Below are 23,398 nucleotides of genomic sequence, written 5' to 3' on the forward strand. Positions count from 1 at the left end.
AAAAAAAAAAAATAAAAATTGCATTTTCTGCCTGTGAGAAAGGACCGGAAACACACCCTCCCTGACACTGCCGAAGCCGTAGAAAGGGGACCCTGGCTACTCTTCCTAGACCAGTTTTGATGGGCACTGGGCAAGGGCTGGTGTACGGAGGAAGGTGGTGGAGGTATTCTGAAGAAGGCTTGAGAAGGAATGTCAGGATCTCTTCTCTGGCGTGGTCTCTACTAGAAATACAAAGACACTATATATAAAGGGCCAAACCAGTTTATAAAAGTAGTTGCGAGGAAAGACAACAATGAAGTAAAAGGGATGGTGGGAAACTATATCTCCCCGCCTTTTCCTTAGCCCAAATTTTGTAAAATCAGGACAGTGTGAGTAATGCTTCAAAGCTGGACTGTCTGGCTGACATAAGATTCACTGTTGGTAATTTCAATGATGGCTGTATAACCCATCGTTGGGACCCTCCACCAAACTTAAAGCAACGGATCAAATCCAAAACTACAGGTATAAAATATCCCCAGCTGTTAAAAAGGAAGAAGGGGGAAAGAGCAGGTGGGGAGAGGCTCCTTAGAGAAAAAGCAGGTTGCTGGTTGTAAGCTATGCTATTATGTTATTTAGGAAGGTATTTGCTGTATATGACGTTTAAAGTGGATCATACCACTGCTGGACTAAACAAAGCCCAGACCAAAGCGTGGGAGTCATGGTGGACCCCAGTGAGGAGCGGGGTGTGTGTGTGTGCGTGCGTGTCACAGACCCTGCAGTAGCCCGAGTGCATGTGTATGCCAGGAGTCAACCTAGGCTGCATCCCGCTCAGCGAGGGCTGATTAGCATTTCCCGGCAGCCGTGTACCAGCGCTGACAACTAACAGAGATATCCAGCTCACCATTAGGCCTTCTCCTTTTGTCTACGAACTGCCGGCAGCAGCCCAGACCCCCGCGCCTCCGCTGCGGCGTGCAGCCCTGCGTGCAGCGCTCCGTGCCCCGCTGTCCGGCCACAAGCTGCCACCCCACCTGCCGCTGCCTGCAGTCAACACCTCCGTTCACCTCTCCGCCAGTTAATTTTTACATATATATATATAAGTATATTTTTATGGTCCCCTTCCTTTCCCTTAGAAGGTTGAAGTGAGGGGTGCTTCCCGAGGCACCCAGGATTCCCCTCAGAGTTCACAGCAAGTCAGGGCTGCTCTTTTCCACCTTGTTTTCTCACTTTTCCTGTATCTGCACTGCGGGATCGGGTGCGGCAGTGGCTGCCTTCAACAAACACACGAGTCGCCCCATTTGCTCTCCTTTTGTCTTTCCCCCACCTGGGGTTCTTTTTGAGAGGTGAGATATCCGTTGAAACGCTTAACCAGCTCCACGCAAAGAGCCAATAAAGAAGGAGCTGGGATTTAAATTCACAGGCCACTAAAGTGCTTTAAGCTCCCAGTTTTGAGCCAAACTGCATTTCTTAGCTTCTGGAGAGCCACACCAACACACCAACTTCCAGCAAGTAGCTGAGACTCCCTGAAGTGATCTTAAAAAAAAAAAAAAAAAAAAAAAAAAAAAAAAAAAAAAAAGTTTTTTTTTTCCCCCTGAGAGCCACACAAATTGGTCCATGTTGACAGATGTTTGTAACTTAGTAACTTCTTGAAGTTTTTTTCTTTTATTTCTCCCCCTCCCCTCCTCTAAGCCTTCTTCCAAGCTTGCTTTGTTGTTTTAAAATATGCATGTCTCTCAGGAATGCAAGTCACGAGTCCAAACTTCGTGTCCAACCTCCCACAAGAAATGATCCTTTTATAGGGAACCCGATATGTCTCAATCTGCACTTCACTCAAAGCCTCTGGATATAGGGCACTGGTCCCTGCTCAAAAATAACTCCGCTGAAACATCTTTCCACCTAAAAACATGAATGACTCCCAGGGAAGAAACGTATCTCCCATAATTAAAGGCGGCAGCACTCTGAGGGGAATGAAGCTTGGAGGAAAAAAAGAGGAAGGGGGCGGGGGGGGGGGAGGAAAAAAAAAAGAGGTGTGTGGGGAAGCAGAGAGCAAGAGAGATTTTTATTTCTGTGTTGGTTGCACCGGACCGGGATTAGCAGCAGGTTTGTCAAGACGAGCCTCTGTGGCAGCTTCGGGTGCGTGGGGAAAACGCGACAGCTCATGAGGAGCAGAGAAGAGGAGAGATTAAGGAGCAGAGCCTAACTCCGAGAAAAGAGTAAGTGACCCTCACTACAATGCAGGAGCCAGGGCACTGCCGAGCTTTGAATCGGCAGCCAAAGTTGGGTTGCGAGCGCGAACAATGGCATCGGAATGGGGGAGGAAGGGAAGACCCAGGCCCAGGGGGGCGGGTAGGGGCCGGACACCCCGCCTGGGAGTGCCCCTCGACCTCCGGTCCCTTCCCTGCGGGGAGCCCGGGCGGCGGCTGGGATGGGGATCGGGATGGGGACGAGGGCGAGGATGGGACGAGGGCGAGGATGGGGACGGATGGGGACGAGGATGGGGATGGGGCCTGCCCCGGCTAACGTAGGGAATAAAAAGAAAGTGGAGGGGGAGGGAAGGGCAGAAAGGGAGAGGGAAGAAGGGTGGGAGGGGAGCTAGAGAAACTTCTCAAGTGATGAGAAACAGATGAGCTCCTGCCTGGGTCACGTTTGTTCCTCGGTCCTGATGCGAAGTGACGTCAGCAGTTGCATATCCTATCGTCGTCAGATCGAGCAGGACGGGGAGAGAGGCCTTTCCTCTGCCTTCCTTGCCTCTTTCTCCCCTCTCTGTCGGGGCAAACTTCCATCAGGATTATGCAAAATCATGCCCTAAGAGCTCCTGGTCGATGCGACACCTTTCCCTCCGTGTGCCGCACTATCCACACATCCAGCATATGGAAAGCTCGGCAGGCCCCCGCGCCTATAGGATCTGGTACGGCATTAGTTTCCAGCAATATTTACAGCACTGCTTTTAGTACGCACCAGATGGTTCGCGACGATTCTACCCCAGCCAGTGAGATCTTTGATTTTTATTCAGCAGCGTTTTGTTACAATTATACTGCATGCTGAGACAAATTTTATTGGTGACCTTAATTTTTTTCCATATCTGAGATATTTTATATTACAAGAACACTCAAAACCTAACTTCTCTGCAGCCTGTTGACACAGAGGCAGGGTGGACAGGAAGGCAGAAGCAGTGGCAGACAGCTTTCCCCATTCTCAATAACGAGATGCTCCTGTGTGTATACATGTGTGCACAGATAAATAATACATATGCATATTTATTCATTATATTTGATCAATAACGCTCATATTTGTTAAACCCCAATTGAGTGCACTCGCCTGCATATAACAAACAACACAGGGCAATAAATGTTGCATACAGTTAATTATTATGCTGGTGCAATATGCCTTGCTCTTCTTATGTACTCAGACCCCTCATAAAACTCCTTGCAAACACAAACGTCTCTTGCAGATATTTTGCTGTGAAAAGGGAAAAACCCTTGAAGTCTCTGGCAATTCTTAAATATTGACAGGAGGAAACTGTGGCTAATATATTCCTGCGAGCTAAACACTCTGCTTTTAAGGGAGGAGAGAGAGGGAGAGAGCAAAATCCTTGTCTAGAAAACATTCCAGGGCTTTTATTCCACTGCCCGGCATACGCCACCAGAAAGCTACATCCAGGGTCGCGTTCGTTTTTCTCTTGGAATTCCGAGACCTTTCTCCCTCTCTCTCTCTCTTTTTTTTTTTTTTTTTTTTTTCCCCTACTCTACGGCAGAGAGCCTGGTTTCAGTGTGGCTGTTTAAATAGCTGATCTACTCCTTTGCAGGTGTGTTTCCCTCTACATGAATGCTTTCCCTGCTTTCATCGAAACTTGCATTTATTTTCTCTCCTGCCAAAATCACAGATGTTTATTTTATTGATGTAACCTACACCTTGGTTGTGCCAGGAATAATATGCCTCTACTAAAAATAATTTAGCAAATAATAGAGGCATTCTGGATGGTTTCCAATTTACATATGTACTTGGTCATAAAATGATATGTTAAAAAGTTAACATCTGCTTTCCTAAAATAAAGTATTACAAGTAGCTTTTCAAGAATGCTTCCCTCATTTTAAAAAGAAATAAGTAGAGATAAACTGGATCCATATGTATAGCATATTTACAATGGGTTTAAGATTTGAAGCTAGCCATTCAATGCATAAGCTATTCAGAGCTGACGTTTTAAAAGCTACTTAATCTCAAGCATTCTTGAATCTTAAGGGATTCCCAACGATATTATTTATAGAGGAATTTGCTGTAATTTAATTACATATCAAGACGGAAATGTGCACAGGTATTTTACATGTAGGCAACCACAGATTCTGTGTTTAATACTGCTCCAACTCAGATTTTACTCTCCTGCGTCCTCAACACATCTTCCTCTTCTCTTCAGACCAGATACCCAGAAGGTGCGATTCAGCTCCCTGCTCTTTCTCCTTCCTCAGCTTCCATCTTTGTCTAGAGGATGCGGCCGGTTCTTCCCGGCGATCCTCACACACGGGCTATTTTACCAAGCTTTGTCCTTCGTATGGAGAGGGAGATCGGGATCTGCAAGCACCCACGTCTCTTTATCTGCAATAAAAGGCCAGAGCCATTGCCGGATGAGCCGCCGGAGTGTTTTGAAAATGTTCTCTGCACCCAAAACGAACCTCTACTGTTTCCCCCTGGAAAGGGCTTCGAGGTGCTTCCCCTCTCCTTACATCCTCAAAATTGAGATGACAAAACCTATCAAGTCTGAGGACGGCTGTTCACACTATAAGGCGACCCCCAGCCGGGGCTGACCGACTGGAGGGGAGGTGCATCTCTGGGTATGCAGCTGCACCTCGGGGCTGGATCTGCACGGGGTTAGGGCATGATGAGAGGAACATCAAATCGCAGTCCATTCTACCCCCACTACCCAGACATAAGCTTTGGTGTGGGGGAAACTTCTAAGTGGCCCCCAGCTCCTGTGTCCTACTCTAGACTGCCTCAGAAGCCAGTTTTGGTAGGGGACGAGATGTGGTTTCTGCACTCCCAAAGGGTCCCTGTAGCCGTTTCCACATGCCCGTGTGCATGGCGAGGCAGAGCAGGCAGGCCTGTCCCACGGGTGTTAAGGAAACGGCCCCTTTCTGAGTATCTGTGCTTTTTAAAATTTCTCCCCCCTCCCAACCCCTCCCCTTTTCTGTCCTTTTCCTCCCTTTTATACCCCCAGAGCCCGACCAGAAAACCACTGCTAGCACGGACAGGGGAGTTTCCAGTGGTCTGCAGAGATCCTCTGCTATCTGCTTTAGTGGGTTGATTGGATCTCTTTGCTACTGAGGCTTATCCAGGGAAATGTGGACTTAGAGATCAGCAGGGAAAAGCAAAGTACAATTTCTGAAGAGAAAAAAATACGACATCAAACCACCCATAACCCTAATTATCTGTTAAAAAAAAAAAGAAGTTAAATGACACAGAGTTAGAGTTTATGTGGAGCCAGTGGACAGAATGTGGACAGAGACACAGAAAAGAGTCAAGCCTTTAAGACAGGAGGTCTTTATTTGTAGATGGTGTATTTACGGGAAAAGAAAGGGAGTTCTTACAAAGGTCTGACTCTACCGTCGATAACAAAACCTGTCACGTCTTTACTTAGTGCTAGAAAAGAGTGAGTGCCCTAATTTGGACATCTCTAAAGTGATTATTAGATGCTTCTCTGATGAATCAGTTTGTGGGAATGAGTCTAGAACACAACCAAAAAACATGCCGAGAGGGAAAAGGGAAAGGGAAAGGGAAAGGGAAAGGGAAAGGGAAAGGGAAAGGGAAAGGGAAAGGGAAAGGGAAAGGGAAAGGGAAAGGGAAAGGGAAAGGGAAAGGGAAAGGGAGAAGAGAGGAGAGGAGAGGAAAGGAAGAAGGAAAGGAAAAAGGAAAGGAAATTATTTGTTTACACTGTCCACATCTTATTTTACTTTCTTAATGCTGCTGGAGTATCCGTCTGTCTGCACTCTCACTGAAGGAGCTTTCCTTAGTGCAAACAACCCCTTATTTAAAATAATAGATTAGCACCGGGGGGGGGGGGGGTGGGGGTGTGGGGGTGTGGCGAGGAAAGACTGAGAAATACAGTACACAAGTTTTGAAAAATATTGTTTTTGACCCAACTACAAGACGTCAAAACTTTTCCTTTTTTTCTTTGTTTTTTTCCCTGAGAGTGAGAAATGAAGGACACAAAGACGGTGTATCAGTAAAATGAATAAGTTGCCTTTTAATGACTACCAAAGAAAACCAAAATTTAGATGAAATGTACTGCAAAAGCTGCTTCAAAGTACAATCTAATTTTGCTGAGTTCAGCCATCAGATATTATTTGGTAATTGGGAATTGCACAAAAGTAAGCAGCATAGTATGTATAACGCTGTATTTCTTCCCTTCAGTAACTGTAGATACATTTCGCAGACTGTATTAGCACAAAACTGCGGATATTAGAGATCTCTTAATCTTGCAAATGAACGAAGACCCAGTCTTCACCATAAAAAACCAAAACCAAACCAAACTAAACAAAAACCGATCAGCCAAGCAACTCCCCACCCCCAAATCCCCCCCAGAAAACTTTAAAACCACAAAACCAAACCAAACAAAAAAGAAAAAACACCCCCAGGCAAACTACCTGCATACTCCAAGCCACAAAGGTTGTCCCCCTTTTTAATTGTGATCCTGGCTGCATATGGACTCTAGATAATAGCATCTACTAGATGTTGCTTTCTTTATTGGTATTTGCTTCTATGCCTGGCTGTCATTTTTGTGTGTATTTTCTGACCTTGGCTTTTGCTGTATCACAAAAGTCTCCACAAGCAGCACAACGACAAATTCAACCAAAACACCAGTCAGATTTTCTCATTGATGTGTAATAAAATTAAAGGGCATTGTTTTGTCAGATGAGCACCAAGTCGGAAATAAATCCTTGAGTCTGGGGAAACAAAACGGAGTGCTGTTAGCGTGTGTGTAAATTTATTTTTAAAAGCAATAAATCAATCTTAATATAACAGCTGGGATCGCTGTCTCGGAGGAGATTTTACATTTAGGCAAACCTCAGCAGTGAGGTTCAGCCGGACACCCCGGGTGCCGAGCCCTCCTCCCTCGGGTGAAAAATTCCGCCTTCCTCCCCGTTGGCTGCCGCCCCACCGCTGCCAGCCGGGGAGAGGGGTCGTGGAGAACTCCCGAGGGACGGGGTCAGCCCGGGGGGGCACCCGGTGGTGCGCACACCCCACACCGTCCGGCGGAGGAGAGATTGCCTGCCAAGAGTCCTCGGCTGACTTTGCACCCGGGCTGAGTATCGCGACCTGTCGAAATAGCCCCAAACTGTTATTATCCAAGTGCTAATTTCATAATTTCTGCACCACGAGGCAGTTGCACGGCATGCAGGTGGCCGCGGTCGAAAGGGGCAGAAATCTCTGCTTTTTCAGTTATAACTTTCCATTTTAAGAATGTTCACAGTAAGTGTGAAGAAGTTGGGTGCACCTGCTCGCCACGGGACCCCGGGCGCTGCTTGTCTAATCACATCTGCTTTCTGTTTTCAGAAATGCTGAGCGAGGTAGAAGGAGAAGAACAGGGGAGAGGGAGAAGGAAGGGAGAAAATATGATAGAAGGAGTGAATCAGGAGAGAAAAAGAGAGAAAGAAGGAGAAAAAGAGACAAAGAAATAGAAAGGTGAGGGAAGGGAAGCAAGAGAGAAAGTCCAAAAAGGAGAGATTTCTTTCAAAGAAAGAAAGAAAGAAAGAAAGAAAGAAAGAAAGAAAGAGACCTGCAGTAACATTCTAGCATGATGATATAGATACACCATGGATCAATAAGATATTAAAACCCCGAACAACAAAAAGCAACATCGCAGTAGATAAACCGGCATGGTTTTGTGTTAGGAAATATAACAGAAGATTTTGAAATAATCGAGAAAACATCTAAAGCAGCTTAAAAATAAAGATTTTTTTACACAGATGTGTGCATTGGTGTTAGTGATTTTCTTCCAAACACTCTAGAAGTGGTTCGGGCGAATGGTTTGTGGCGACTCCTCGGCAGTGGAACCTTCTATCCAGCTTGCCGGACGATTCTTCGGTGACTGCACGTCGCCCACGACTTGAATTATTTGCAGAAATAATTCGAACACGACGTAGAAGCGATTTGTTTGTTTGTTGGTTTGAGGGGTTTTTGTCCCTGGGATACCTATAAGTGTGAGAAATAAAAGTGACACGCGATGGGATGGGAGCCGCAGCGGTCATTTAATACGCCCTGCCTTTGTTTAGCTGTCTTTGAGAGGAGGATCTAAACACCCGGTAAAGTTTGTTCGCCTGTTTGTCTGTCTGAAGATAAGGGCATTGGAGCTTCTAAGTTTCACGCAAGGCACTGCTGCTGCTATCAAGTAACATTTAAAGCAGACTATTCGGTTCCCCTTGACAAATCTCCTCGGCTCTTTGGGCGCGCTCGCCCCGCACCCCGGTTGCGCCGTTGCTCCTCATGGTAACGCCGAGGAGGGGTTTTGGTGGTCGGCTTGGTTGGTTGGCTTTTTGTCTACTTTTTTTTTCGTGCGTTCGGGGTCGGCGAGTCCTGGGGGTGAACAGGCAGGTGCGCGCCGCTCTCCCCTCCCCGAATCCTCGCGCACAAACCCACAACCCGTGGAGTGTTCAGGTGGAATTAATTAAAAGTAATTTTAAAAAGGAAGAGCAGAGCCGGCGCTTTCGCTGCCGAAGAGGCGTTCCCCCGCGCCTCCCCCGAGCCCCGCTGGGCAGCCTCGCCCGCTCCCGCTCCCGCTCCCGCTCCCGCTCCCGCTCCCGCTCCCGCTCCCGCTCCCGCTCCCGCTCCTGCTCCGCGCCCGCTCCGCGCCCGCTCCGCGCCGCTTCCCGCGGCGGGGGCTAGGTGGCGCTGCGCTCGCGGGACGCGCGCCGCCCTCGCGCCGCTCCCGCTCCGCGCCCGCGGAGCGCCCGGCGGGACGGGACGGGACGGGACGGGGGCGCTGAGCCCTCGGCCGCCGCTGTGTACCGCTGAGGCGAAGGCGCGGGGTGAGAGCTCTCACTTCCACGCCTTTCCTAAAATGCGCAGTGGGCTGCCTCAGGCCTTGGTGGCACACGGCTGAGGGCGCAGGTCCGTGGGCTGGGAGTGATGTGACGCGGAAAAGGCTCTCGGGGACTCGATTGTCAGGAATATCAACATGTCCTCTGTAGTTATCCGTGCATCACTCTGCCACTAACCAATCCACACAATCGTGATGCATCCCAAACGCAGATGCAAAAACAATCACGGGCCTTGGATCTTTCTAAGCCATTCTGTGTAATTTTTATTACTTTTATTTTCAAGGCAAGCGTCAATAGCCGAGGTAAAGACTGATAATGTTACATTGGGTGTGCATGTGTGTGTGAATGTGTGTGTATAATACTTCCCAAAAAATTTCCTCTCATCTTGCTCGGGCTCTGTTATAACCCCATATTTAAAGACAAAATGTCACTTCAGTATAAAAAGAAATTACCTTCCTGCAGGACAGATGTTTTAAAAGTTGTTGTGGGACATAAAGCAAACAGAGTGAATCAGACTTTAAACCATGGATCTTCTGCGGGATCACCATGGGCGCTGTCACTTGCTGTTATTATTGTTAGCGGAACAGGGAGGCTTCTATAGTTTGCATAATTCCTGTGATACTTTGAGGAGAAGTGGTATATGAGACGGGGAAAAAAAATAATAGTAATCATTGAATCATGCAGATAAAGCATGATGGGGATGCTACTGAATTGCTTGTTTAATTTTGTCAGAAGCGTGGCAGCTCCTTTCTCAGTGGGATGAATCCGAAGGAGTTGGATCGGCCTAATTGATAAACTTTACTAGCGATTTTTGGTCGGATTATTCAGATTTGGTGCCGTGGGACCTTTGTGGAGTGTCTCTCTCTCCCTCAATAGGTGTTACACTCTAACTAGGAGGTTCTGAAAACGTCAGGCAGAAAGCCTACAACTTCATCAGTTCCAAACCACACACAGACACACAGGCATGCACACACGAGCACACACGGATGGACACACACACACACACACACACACACACACACACACACACACACACACACGAAATCTGCTACTGTTGTAAACATATGTTACCTATTAAGTTAGGCAAATGGCTCTAGTTTTGCTAGGCTGAAAGCCGATAGTGAGAATTTATATGCTGAAGAGTTTGGCTCTTGTTCTAACTCTAGTTACTTACATGCTAACACATCCTTTCTATTTTTCCGGGAAATTAAAAAAACAATTTAAAAGTCTTCTAAATTCCATCCAGCTGGGAAGAGAGCCGTGACAATTGCCCTTCTACCAAAGCTGCGCCTGTCCTGAGCTTTGAATTTCTCGCCAGTGAATCTCGGTCACGTATTCGTTTCAGGGAAGAGCTAAGAGAGGGTTCGGGGCTTCCCCACGTCCCAGCCTCTCCGCCGTGACCAGACGGTGCGCGGAGGCCAAGGCACACCGTATCGCAGGGTGTCACGGCAGAAAGACGAACAACCCTTTTCCCGAAGCATTGTCAACACCACAGGAATTTGGATTTGTTTTTCTTTCCCTTCTTTCTCGTTCTTCCGCAGCGCAGAAATTTTCACGGCAAGGTTACTTACTGCCCCCTACGCTGACAAGGAAGATTACGGCGACTAGTAAACTTTGAGGAGGAAAGCTATGTTCTAAGCCCCCCTCTACACTTTATTTCCTCTTCTCACCCCACCGTGAGCAGACGGCCCCGCTGCTCCCCTCGGACGGGAGATGCGTGTTCGGAGCCTCCGAAGAGGCGCCTCGTGTCGCCACCCGGCGACAGGACAAACCGCGTCCGATGTCACGCCTAGCCCCCCCGGAGCCATACTGGTGGTGGGGCCAAGGGGGAAGGGGTGGCGGGTGTATCAGTAAGGTAGCGGGGTGTAGGGGAGGGCCCTCGGCTCCGCCAGGAATCAGGAACGCGCAGGAACTCTTCCTGTCCGCCTCCTGCTTCTCCCCACCTCGAGCAGGCGGCGTGGATGTGACATTGACAGATGGCCGAAAGACAGAAAAAGTAATTTTAAACGACTTTGAAGAGAAGAGAGGACGAGGGGGTCTCCTGATTCCTCCTAGGGCTGGGGAAGATGTGTTCATTTTCCCAAAGAGACAGCGGCAGGAGAAAATCTGGGAAGATAAAATACATTTGCACCGCTTGTACAGGAAAATTTCTGTGCTCCCCGGGAGAAGGGAAGCCTGGACAGGGAGAAACGCGTTTGAGCTACGCTTTCCTTTCCGCCGAGCTTGGCCAAACGCGCGGCTCCACGTGGGACCCGGTCAATGGTCACGGCCACGAAGGGCGAGCGGGCAGGGCAGGGGAACGCGGGAAGGGCGCCGGCGGCGAATGCCCCATCGGCTTGGGATAAGAGCCGGGGCGGTGTTATCGCGGTGTTAGGAAGAAAGAGAATAATAGAGATCTTTAAAAAACCCACTCACTCCCAACACTTAAATCCTGCAAAACATCAAAACCACACAACTAAATACAAGCAGTTAAGGTAAAAATCAAAAAAGTTAGGGTGGAACTTAATACAACTTCAGCATTTGCTCTTGCTTGCAAAACATTCAAGATAGCTCTGGGCTTGCTGGAGATCTGGAGGCTCCTTTTTTCACAGCATAGAATGGAAGACAACTCTCTCTTTCCACTTATTCTTAAAAAGGAAATAACACAAATATCAATAACAAAAGCAAGAATAACTATAATAATAAAAATAATTAAGTAATAATAGCAACAAAAAAGGGAAGGAAGGAAGGAAGGAAGGAAGGAAGGAAGGAAGGAAGGAAGGAAGGAAGGAAGGAAGGAAGGAAGGAAGGAAGGAAGGAAGGAAGGAAGGAAGGAAGGAAGGAAGGAAGGAAGGAAGGAAGGAAGGAAGGAAGGAAGGAAGGAAGGAAGGAAGGAAGGAAGGAAGGAAGGAAGGAAGGAAGGAAGGAAGGAAAAGAGAAAAAGGAAAATAAAGGAGAAAAGAAAAAAAAAGAAAAGAAAAGAAAAGAAAAGAAAAGAAAAGAAAAGAAAAGAAAAGAAAAGAAAAGAAAAGAAAAGAAAAGAAAAGAAAAGAAAAGAAAAGAGAACAAATCTAGGAGAATATTCAGTGCTGTCAAATATTTCAAAATTCCTGGGCGAAGAACCCCGCTCTGTGGGAAGTGGGGGAGAGGGTTTGTGTAGCCAAAACAAGCCAGAGCCTCCCGCAGTGAAACCTGTGGTTTCGCAGCGCAGGTACCTGCCGGTGCCTCCACCGTGGTTCCCGGCCCCCGAGGGCAGTCCGCACGCCCTCTGCCCAGGTCTGAGTTGATGGAGGCTTGTATCAGGCCGGGGGAGCATTGGCGATTACCCCGGGATCACCCCCGAGGAGCCCCAAAACGACAAAGGGACGGCGACCGGTAGCGGCCGCAGGACTGTGGGGCAGGCAGGTGGACGGAGCGAACGGATTCCCGGTCCCTCCCGCCACCCTGCGGGGCTTAACCGGAGACGCGGGGGGCTCACGATGACCCCCTCCAGAGTCAACACCCGCACGCCGGGGCGCTGCGCCAGGGCCGCGGGAGAGATGCTCCGTGTTCCCTGGAGCAAGGAAGAGTGGGGAAAACCTTGTGCGTGGAGTCCGGGCCCCGTCGGGGGGCAGAGACCCGACACAGCCCCAGCACCCCCGGTTCCTCCCTGCCACCCTGGAGAAGTGTATCGGGAAATTAAATTTTTTTTTCTTTTTTTTTCCCCCTTTCCCCTTTGTCCGGAATCCTCAGGCGAGCGAACAGTTACTACCTAGCTGGCCCCACAACTTCAGGTATGTCACGACATAGTGGCCGAACAGTAGAGTGATGTCCCCCTCCACGATTCCTCCCCGAGGGGGGGCCCTGGGGGAACTCCCCGGCGAAACGCGGCGGTCTAGGCACTCGTGGAAGATGGTAGTTGGGGCTGAGCATTGCCTGGCAGCAAGCGTTCCCCTGGGGGCGGTGAGGGGCCGCGGGGGGCGCGGGGACCCCCAGAGCCCTGAGCGGGAGCTGTCCTTGGTGCTGGGCCCGTCCCGAGAGCCGCCGGGCGCTGCCGCCACCTGGAAAGCGCGGGTAGGGGACTCCAGACTCCCCGGGAAGAACGGTACCCTGCTCCTTTGTGTCTCCCCCACTGCGCCGCCGCTTGTGGGGAACGGTCTTGGCTTTGATCACAGCATCTACCTATTGGTGTGGGGAGCCCAAACACTGCAAATAAGCACCCGCTGTGCTCCTTGCTCATAGTTTTGTATCGCCCTTTCCCAGGCCCCACTCCAAGAGGATACATGCTAAACTGGGAGAAAGTACAAAGGAAACGATTTACAATCCAAGTAGCCATCACCACACAAAACCCCCCCAAAAAACTCCAAACCCCCAAACAACAAAATACCCCACCACCATCTGAAGCACCTATAAAGAAGTGTGAGGGCAGATTGCCCTCAGCCATTGGCAAAATGGCAACACCTGGCTCATTGCAAACAGATCAGTATTTGCAAGTTCCTGGTGATGTTAGGCCCTTTCTCCACAAGTCCTAGGCAAGCAGACCTGGACACAATATTACGGGGTATGTTATTTTCCTACCTGCATGTTGTGGGGAGACATGGAAGACCCTCCACCTAAGGTGCTTTACTATAGAAAACATAATTTTTTGGCAAGTTGATTTGGAAGGAGAAAGCATAAAGCAGTCCCAGGAGGAAGGGAGATGAGCAGGAAGCTTACTTATATAATTGTAGCAGAGATAGCATCTTTAAAGAAGACAGAATCTGGAGACAGCCCTTTACCAGGCATTCAGGGACTAGGTAGGGCATGAGCAAAGAGAAATGGAAATGACAAAAGAAGATGACCTAGGCCTCTCCTCAGAGGGGTCAGCTCTTTCCTGTGCTGCAATTTAGTGGGAAATAACTGATGCTATTGTCTCCACTGGGACAAAACAGCCTGCAGACCAATCCTCTGTGAATTTTCATATTTATTTGACTCCAGAGAAGGAATGTAGACAGTGTGGAGGGGTAAGGGATGCTTCAGAGTGGGTTCTCCTCTCTCTTTGGGTCTTCCTGGGGAGAGTGACCAGTGTTGGGCAGACCCTGTCCCTGCATCCCACAGAACCCCATGACAGCAGTCAGACAAGGGGGATGAGGAGACTTGTGTTTTAGCACTGTTTTTATGTCCCACTTATGTTTCACCTTGTTCCTCCTGCAAGGCGAGGAGGCGGTGCAAAGCTGGTGTCTGCCTGGAGCAGGTGTTTGGAGATCACTCAGGAGTCAAATGTGAGAAGTTGAACTTCTCAGGTGCTAGTCCATTTCCCCCTGGAAGGCTTCTGGAGTTGATGTTAAAGTAAGTCAGAAAAATGAAAAAAAGAAGCCACAGATATAGGATAGCAGAAGTGCTTCTCTCCAGGTTAACCCACACAACACACACTCCTTCCTTCCCAGGCACTGCTCTTTCCACCGTGGGGTCAGAAGATCATTGAGGGCCATGTTACTTGAAATAGGCCTCTTTATAAAAGTTTATTCTTCCCAAGAGCTTAGAGGGACCCAACTGCAAGGCAGCAACCCATTCAAACTTCTACTGTAAAGTTACGGTTTGAAGTCCAGAGAAGCTTTTGGGTTTTTTTCCTGGGTTGTCTGCAATGAAGTTAAGTGTGGGTGGCATGTCCCCTGGGATAGGTGCTGCTCACCAACACTTCTAAGAGGTCGTCATGTACTTTGTGTGAATTATTATATTGCATTATATTCCACCATATTTATTATATTGTATTAAATTGGCTTTAAAAAAAAGCTAAACTTTTCTAGCAGTGCTAGTGTGGATGGAAGAGGAGGATGTGGGGGGGATCTTCACTGCCAGTCAGTTCCAATCCCCAGGTTCTTTCCTCCTCATAACAAGGAATTTTGATTGAGAAGGAAACTTGGAGTATGTATGTCCTAACTGGAGCGTGTGGTTATTGTGCAACTGAGACCAGAACAAATTCTGCAGCTCAGGAAAGGATTTTCTACATATACCAAATATCCGTATCTTTATACAGGGATAGCACCCAGCTGAAACAATGAAACTGCACAGAATAAATGGAATTAAACACACTGGTCACTATGGGCTTGATAAGAGATGGGGTGATTGTATTTTTCATATTTGACCAATTTTTTTTTCCTTTAATTTAATTTTTTGATTGTCATAATTTAAATGTCATTACTTAGGATGGCAAAATTTAGAGATGCAGTAAAGCTGCTTGTCTGAATCTACTTTGAAGTAAGAACACCAGTGGGTTTGAAATCCAGATCGAGGAGCTAATCTCTAGTTTTCCCTTCAAATGGAATTCAGCTACAAAGAGCTTGGAAAGATTTTGCATCTATTCAGGAGGCACATCTTTAATTTTCTGAGGAGCAAAAAATCCACAAGAAACTTCATATAGCTCCTTAGGTTTTGCTTAGCATATGTGATAAAACATTGATTGTTGCAGTTTGGTGACCCATGAAATTTGGGGGTTAGTTTTCTCTTCAGACCAGAGCATATAATTATGCAAATAAAGAGCTGTCACTGATCTAGTGAAATACTCTCTAACACATGCAATCCAAAATGGAACAGAAAAGTGAAATTTGTGGTATTATGATGATACAATGATAAATGACATCTCCTTTCAAGTTTTTCTAGAAGTACATTTTTCACACTTTGTCGAGTACATCAACATAATGCGGACGCGCGCACACATGCACACACACACACATCCTTTTGAGATCGAGATATCCATGAATGTGTGCAGTCACACACACACACATGCATCCTTCCACTCTGTAAGATAGCTCTACCCTGGTGTACGATGGATGTACACATTCTTGGCAGGTTATTTTTGGTTTGGTTGACTTGAGAATGGTGCAATATGTGGCTCCATGAAGTTTTAGATGTGACACTTTTCATTTGTACTTCTGAATGAAATTTCTAGAGGGGAAAAATACTTCACTACCCAAGTGATGTTTCTCAGAGAGAGGAAAAATGCACATTTCCATGAAAAGCAGCAGCTTCTTCCGAGTCTGGAGAATCACACCGTGAGAACTGTAACTGTAACCAGTGCACTGCCATGTATGCACAATGAAGATGAGGGATACCTTTGCTTCCCCCTGCCCCCGCCCCTTTTTTCTTTCTTTTTCCACACAGCCCTACTGTGTTTGGGGATCTGCTGGCTGTTTTCTGCTACGAACACTTCTTTCTTGCTCTCCATTCTTGACAACGAAGCACTGCTTTCATTGGTCTACAGTTTTAATGGCAGCATTTTGACTTGCACAATGATGTGCAAACCTTTTGGGTGGCAAGGAGCTAGGAGTTTCCCTAGATTCTGTTGCAGGGTCAGTTTTGTTGGTTTTCTGTTGTTGTTTTCAGTTTGGGGGTTTGTTCTGTTTTGGGGCTTTTTTCTGGTCACTTTTGTACACGTAGCTCCAAAGCTACCTAGGGCAGAGGCTGTTGCACCATGTCACACATCAAGGAGCTTTCCTGTGATGAAACCAGGAGGAGGTTGACATCAGACCTCTGTCTCCTAAAGACATCATGGCCTGAGGACCAGCAGTATGCATCTTTAAAAACATCAGTCCAAAGGAATAGGCTAAATCAACACTCATCCCCCCTTAGTGTGCTTCAGGGTTACCACTGTCACCTTTCCATGTGACACTAATGTGGTGGCACATGCTGGGATGCTCCGACACCTTCCTCTCTTCCTGCAGACCATGTACCCTCTGCAGCTGAGGCTGCAAATGCTGCCTCCTCCAACTCTAGCCCATGCCCCCTGCAAAAGACCCTCCCCAAAAAACAGATGAAATGCCTCTCTTTGAGAAATTTTACAGTTTCATGTTTCTGAACAGCTAAAGGAGATGGTGTGGCCTCCTCAACTGTGTGGCTTCCTATGGATGATGCAAGGTGTGCGGAGAGAAGCCCCCGCTCATGTGAGCTGGGCCACAGGGCTGGACAGGCAGGCCACTCTATGGAACAAATGAGTCTCACCCCCACACACCTTCCAGCCCCAGCCCTGCAACCATATGGGGTCCTGTTTGCAAACACACTTGCCCCCTCACATGTATTCTGATGCTGGTGGAGCTGCTGCCCATGCAGCCCCCACCCTGCCCACCGGAGACAGCGGCTCCTGTGGAGCTCAACGCAAGGACACAAAGTGTGCAACAAAGAGAGAAAAAAGCATATTTATTTTTTGTTCATTGCAAGCAGAGCAGTGTCAGTGGTGAGGATCCCCTCTGCTCTACAGCCCCCGCACAGGAGCGATAATATGTGCTAGGCCCAGGGCACAGTAAAGAAAAATTTTTTAGAAAATGATAAGTGTTACAGTAAAAATGTTTGTAGTTTGTTTCTCATCAACAAAAAAATAGATCAGCTCCTCCAATATTTGGGCACCCAAGAGAGTCCATCTCACTTCCACAGAGATGGAGAGTGGCAGGTCTGGGTGTGCACATGTGCAAACTTCTCTGGCCTCTGCAACTTCCTTTGCTGTGGGATGAAGCACGGACACCCAAACCACACCATGTAAACTCTCATCTTAACCCTGAACACATAGGGTCCAGGGGGCTGGGGTGGACATGGACCTGGGGAGCGGGAGGTTGCAGACCTGTTTGGTCTACAGTGGGGGATCAGGCTGGCCACAGGCAGCAGCATCCTCTGACTGGGAGTGAGGGCAGAGACCGGAAGCCAGAGGAATCCGGGCACAGTCCTCTCCCCCCAGCAATAGGTTCCCCTCCAGGAAGAAAATCTGCCAGGCACAGATACTGCACTTCCTCCACATAGGCATAGCCCCTGCCAGGGGTTTGTTCCAAGCACCCTTCCCCAAGGGCAGAGCTCAAATGCAGCAAGATGACAAGAAGCAGCAGCTGGGGAAATGAAGCCCTGCTGCCAGTATGAGCAGACAGGGATGGACATAAGCACTCTAGGTGCTGAGAGACCCCCACCTGGAGGATTTAGGCCCAAACCCAGCTGGGTTTTCCTTTACACCTCACTATGAGCACTTGTGCTTTTGCCCTGTGGCATAGAAGGGATGCCACATGGTATGCAGTGGCATACCCCTGCTTTGGCATTGTCTTGTTTTAACGCTCCGCACCACTTCTGGCCCCCAGCTGTAGGATTGGACACGCTGCATGAAGAGAGGGTGGGACTGGGTCCAAAACTCATGTCTGAGTGGTGCCTCCTTGTCACTAACAGTATCAGAGGCGAGGTGGGCATGGACATTAAAGAAAGGACAACTTTAATTTAGTATTATCAACACCAAAGGAGCTTAATTAGAGTGCTTGCTCACTCTGGGCATGCTATCAAGCACATCTTTTCCCTCAGTTTTAGTGGAGAAAACCTGCCTAACACAACAGTTATGGCTACATCCACATAGCCCCTGTGCACGGTGTGAAATCCCCACACAGCTCCCTGCTGGCCAACCTTTTTCAGAGAGACTGTTAAAGTGGAGAGGAACCTGTGAGTTTAGGGAAAAGGGAATAACCATGGGATGGCAAGTCATTACAAACTCAGCATATGAAAATGGAAGCATTTTTGTGTTTAAAAATAAACAAAAAAATATGCAGTGTGTCTATATTTTTTTATGTCATATTTCACAGTGTGATCCAGCCCATTAAAGAATAGGCATTTTTTTAAGTAGAGCTTTCCAAAGGAAGAGAAGATCTACAGATAAAGCAGTTGATCTAGCAAGAGAAAATCTCTTCAACAATGGGGCCTTTTTAGAATTCTGGGCCAAACTTCTTGGACACTCTTGCCAGCAGAAAAATGAGAGAGTTAGAAGTCAGTTCCACATGGTCCCAGAGAAAGAGAAGGCTAATAGGTGTAAAATCATAGGCTGGTTAACATGTTTGAGTCAGGTCCGTCTTTTAGAAAAGAGTAATTTGTATTTTGTTTTGTCTCAAAAAAGAAGGAAACTGCAAAATATCCTGCAGGCAACAGGACTGCAAAGAAGCTGTTAAATTCTGGCATCAGCTTGGTTCAGGGCTATGTCAGGGCAATTAGAGCTGCACCATGCTGCACTGTGCAGTACCACTGTCAGCCTTAATCTGCACACTGATAGGCAGCACAAAATCCAAGTTACAGCCCACAGGAAACACAACCAGTGAGCCCATATTGCTTTGACAGTTGCACTCATCTAGAAATAATGCAAAACGCTATTTAGATGTATACATCACGACCCTGTGCTCTAGGAAGAAAACAATCTAATGAGGGGCTGGGAGACTGCTTGCAGAAAACAAGCAGCAAAGACATTGGTGGTGGTGGGTTTTTTTCCTCCCCTCCTTTTAGAATTCTTCGTATTTTATCCTGTTGGAGCGCCGTGTTTGGGTTGGTTTCACCAAGCTGTTCTTCGCCTTTACAGCCTCACTGAAGAATTTGAAAACAGATGGAAAACTCTTCCAAGAAGTTAGTTCATGGCGTTCTGTACCTGCAAAACACAAAGGTGACAGTTTCACTAGGAGCTGTTCTCTGACTTGCTGTGTGTTCACAGGATAAATGCTCCATAAAATGCAAAAACGTAAAACTCCTGAAGACACACAGCTGCTGCAGCTGGTCTGGAGGGGGCCTGGGAAGGGTCAGAGCTGTCCTGCTGCTGAGCTCTGGGGCAGGTGACAAGAACAACTGCACACACATGCAGACAGACACATGCACAAACATACACATATGCACATGCACAGACACCCACATCACGATCAGCGATCCTCAACATGTCTCATATCTGGGAAAATAAGGTCCCAAAGCACTCTGCAAAGAAAAGGTCATTGAAGCACCTCACCTATCTGGCCTACCTTGGGAAAAAGGAAGTGTCTACTTTTCAGACATTCTTTGTATTCTTTATTTTTCATTTTATACTGCTTTTAGCCTGGCATATCTGTTTTCAAGTGAAAGAGAACACTTTATCTGAACCACATCTCATGTATCACGAAGGCATCCTTTGTGCACCTGTTCCCACAGATAATATGGAGACAGTAAAGTGGACCTTTTCTGTTTATATCTTCCCTCTGCACACAGATGTACCTCAGTATTTTATTTTGGTGTATGCTTCTATTGTTTTGCAGTGCCTTCTTCAACACATTTGTTTTATTTAAACAACCACACTCCCTCCTCCTTCTCCCCGTCACCAACCCCCAAAACAAAACCAAGATAATGGAGATAGGGAGCCAAGGGGTGTGAAAGAGTTGGGACCTCTTCCTGGGTAACCCAATTATGCAGAGATGCTGCCTGGTAGTCTTTGGATCCTGGGCCTCTGTCTGATACTTTAACATTGCTAATGATAATTCTTTAGTCTGTGATAGTAGGTCATTGCTATGGTTACTCTACAATGGTGTAACACTTCACTTTCCCCTTCAGCTATTTGTTGAGACCCAGCAACCACATTTGTTGCTTAGCAACACTTCTGCGACAGTATCACAATCTGAGGGTGACAACAATGAGGGACACAGTGGCCACAGCCTGGCAGACGGAGAGGGATGCAGTCCAGGGTGGATTGATGGTCCCTGCAGGACATAGGGTGGCCATCAATACCTGGGGATATGGGATGGCTGCTCTGGCATGGCATTTGCTGCATATCTAGCTTCATATCTCTGTCAGGACCCTCTAGGCATCCACCCATAGAGCATCCTTGTTGGGTCCACACACCACCCCTCCCAGAAAGTCTTTGATGGAGGCACTACCTGCCACATTGCACGTCCCTGCTCCCTCAAAGGCAGCCATCACACAAGCAAACCAATCCTCCAAAAAACCCTCTCTGGAAACACACCACTACTCACACAAAGAGATGATTTTGTACAAAGAGCACCCATGTCATGAGCACAGATAGATTTTCCTCTCCCTCTCCATATTCATTGTACAGAGCCAATTCATGACATCTTCCAGAAATCTCCCACATGCTCCTTTTATACAAATGCTTTCCACCTTTAAATTCACCCATCATTGTAGAAATTCTCTTTGCTGAGAGGTGGTCCATCCTGTCAAGTGTAGGACTTGGCAGTGCTGGGTTGAGCTGGGCTCCATGATCTCAAGGGTCCTGTCCAACATAAAAGTTTCTATAACTCTATCCTGCAGGTGGCTTTCAATACAGATCACCTATCCCACCCCCTATAAGACACCTCATAGCAATACTCATCAAGACTTGCTCCCCACCTGGGAAACACAGAAGTGGCCCTAAACAGCAGGAGGATAAAGCTTTCCTTCTACCAAAACCTGCAGCCTAACAGACATGTCCCTGAGGTTATGGCTTTGCTTGGTATACTATGGCTGCCCACTGCCACCATGCACAAAAAAGTCATCTACCAAAGCTGATTTTATGGAGGGATAGGCTGTCCTAACACACTGTAAGGACACTCCTGCACAGGGGCTTCACCTCCTTCCCACATGCCTGTGTTACAGCATATGGTGAACACCTCTTGCGCCCTGAAGGCAAAACATCTTCCCATGTGGCTTTCTGGTCCCTACATAGACATCTCCCACACAAACACATCTTTCTCACTTCTGCCCGTCTGCAATCTCCGTCTTGATTGTAATGGTCATCATTAATACCCACTGGATTAAGACGAAAATAGAGGCTGTGAATACTATGGGTTTTTTCCCCCCCTTTCTTCCTTTTTTATGAACAACCTTCCTCCCCTGTAAAAGGGTCATCCATAAACAAAAAAAGACAAAACAAAAAACCAAATGACAAAACAAAACAAAGAGTAAGTTTTTGAAGCCTCCCTGTGTCTTTATTCATCCTGCCTTCTCCCATGCACTTTCCTCGTGTTCCCAGGAGAGATCATGCTCACATTCACTAGTGTTACTGAAACTGATTAACCTACAGCTTTCCTGTGGCAACTCCTCTCAACCCACTCTTCTCAAAAAACAACTCAAGCTTTGAGTCTAGAGGGACTCAATGATTCAGCAGTGTAAAGCAATTTTAATACTCCCTATTCTCCTTTTCCTAGGAACAGTCTTACTGGCAGATGAACAATTTCCCTGGTGATAAAATCACTACAATGGATATTTAGTTTCCAGGATTATGATGATTCTTTGCTTGATTAATATTGCAATAAGAAAAGCTTGCCAAGTATCTGCCTTGGACCTTTATAGTAATTTCTAAAGGTCAAATTTTGTCCTTATGTATTCACATTTAACTACTACTAAAGGGAGACCTCTAAAAATTTAACATTGCACACACTGTGCATTTATGATTTATATACCAAAGGCTTGGAAAACTCAACCAAAGCAAGTGGAATTGTGTCCTAAGGGTGACAACAGATTTTGGCCATAAGATTTTTGGAAATCAGAGGAAAAATACCATTGACAACTGCGATCTCAATTGTGTATTTAGTAGTACACAGATCTAAATGAAATGCATGAACAACCATCTATTTTTAATAGAAATAATAATTTTTAAGAGACAGACAATAAGAAGCAGTTGTTCTAAAGCCAAGATCCTCTGAGATATATATTCTTAGTGCTCACTAATTTCAACAGCCATGATGACAAACCATGATTCAATGTATTGTATTAATTGATGGGCTGTTACACAGCATGTAGTGATTTCAGATATTAATTATTTGAGAAATCTTAGGAGCATGCTGCTCCTAAGATATAAAAAAAAAGATATAAAAACCCTGTTAGTGTGGGAAACAGCTAGAATACTCTAAAACATGCAAAGGCTACAATTGCAGAGAAAAAGTATAAATCCCAGCTCCACTGAGATAAATGACAGAAATGTCAAAAAGCAAACCAGCCTCCCACTTACCAGCATGAAGATATGTAGAGAGAAATGAATATATATTTTAACATGTGCACAACATCATTGGAAAGGAGCTCCAAAGAGATGGTGGAACCAACAATATGTGAGGTGAAATGAGTAATGACAGTAAAACAGTGAACAAGTTCCAGAAACAATTTACCAAGCACCACAAAGAGATATATAATTAGAAATAATGAAGACTTGACAATACAGTTGTTGATACAAAACAAGGGAATACTTAAAAAAAATTAATATCCAAATCATCAGGTCTGGATGACATGCATATGTGGGTCTTCAGGGAATCAGTTAATGAACTTGCTGGACTACTGGCAATTATTTCTGAGAATTCATGTACAATCAGGTAGGCACCAGAGGACTGGGTGGGAATGAGAATAAAAGAAATTTCTAATTTGAGAAAAGGAGGATTAATTGAAATTAACTACCACACATAAAATTTATGTCTGAATACTAGTAAAGAAAGAGATCAACATTATAAAAAAATCACAAGCACCTCTAGGATAACAGCAGACACAACAGGCTCAAATTTGACAAGAACAGATAAAACCCAAACTTTATTGAATAACAAAAATTAGCAGGTGAGAAACTTATCAATTGCTGTATTTTTGACAAAGGTCAGTGTGGCAACCTTGAGGCAGTGAGAACCAATGTAATCACTTAAAATGGATTATGACGCTCACTGCCCTAATGGGCTATGGTC

At 46.6% G+C, this 23,398-nt stretch overlaps 1 protein-coding gene across 1 annotated transcript in view; it reads right to left on the bottom strand.

Annotated features, from left to right (window-relative positions):
- Window positions 1-17,118: 17,118 nt before the first annotated feature.
- ARB2A (ARB2 cotranscriptional regulator A) overlaps window positions 17,119-23,398 on the bottom strand; it is a 232,785-nt gene continuing 226,505 nt past the window's right edge. The window contains exon 10 of the mRNA XM_064405548.1: window positions 17,119-19,371. Within this exon, the coding sequence (XP_064261618.1) occupies window positions 19,229-19,371 (143 nt within the window). The 3' untranslated portion in view covers window positions 17,119-19,228. The remainder of the gene's footprint in view (window positions 19,372-23,398) is intronic.

The sequence above is a fragment of the Passer domesticus genome, chromosome Z (genome assembly GCF_036417665.1).
Source record: "Passer domesticus isolate bPasDom1 chromosome Z, bPasDom1.hap1, whole genome shotgun sequence".
NCBI classification, from domain to species: Eukaryota; Metazoa; Chordata; class Aves; order Passeriformes; family Passeridae; genus Passer; species Passer domesticus.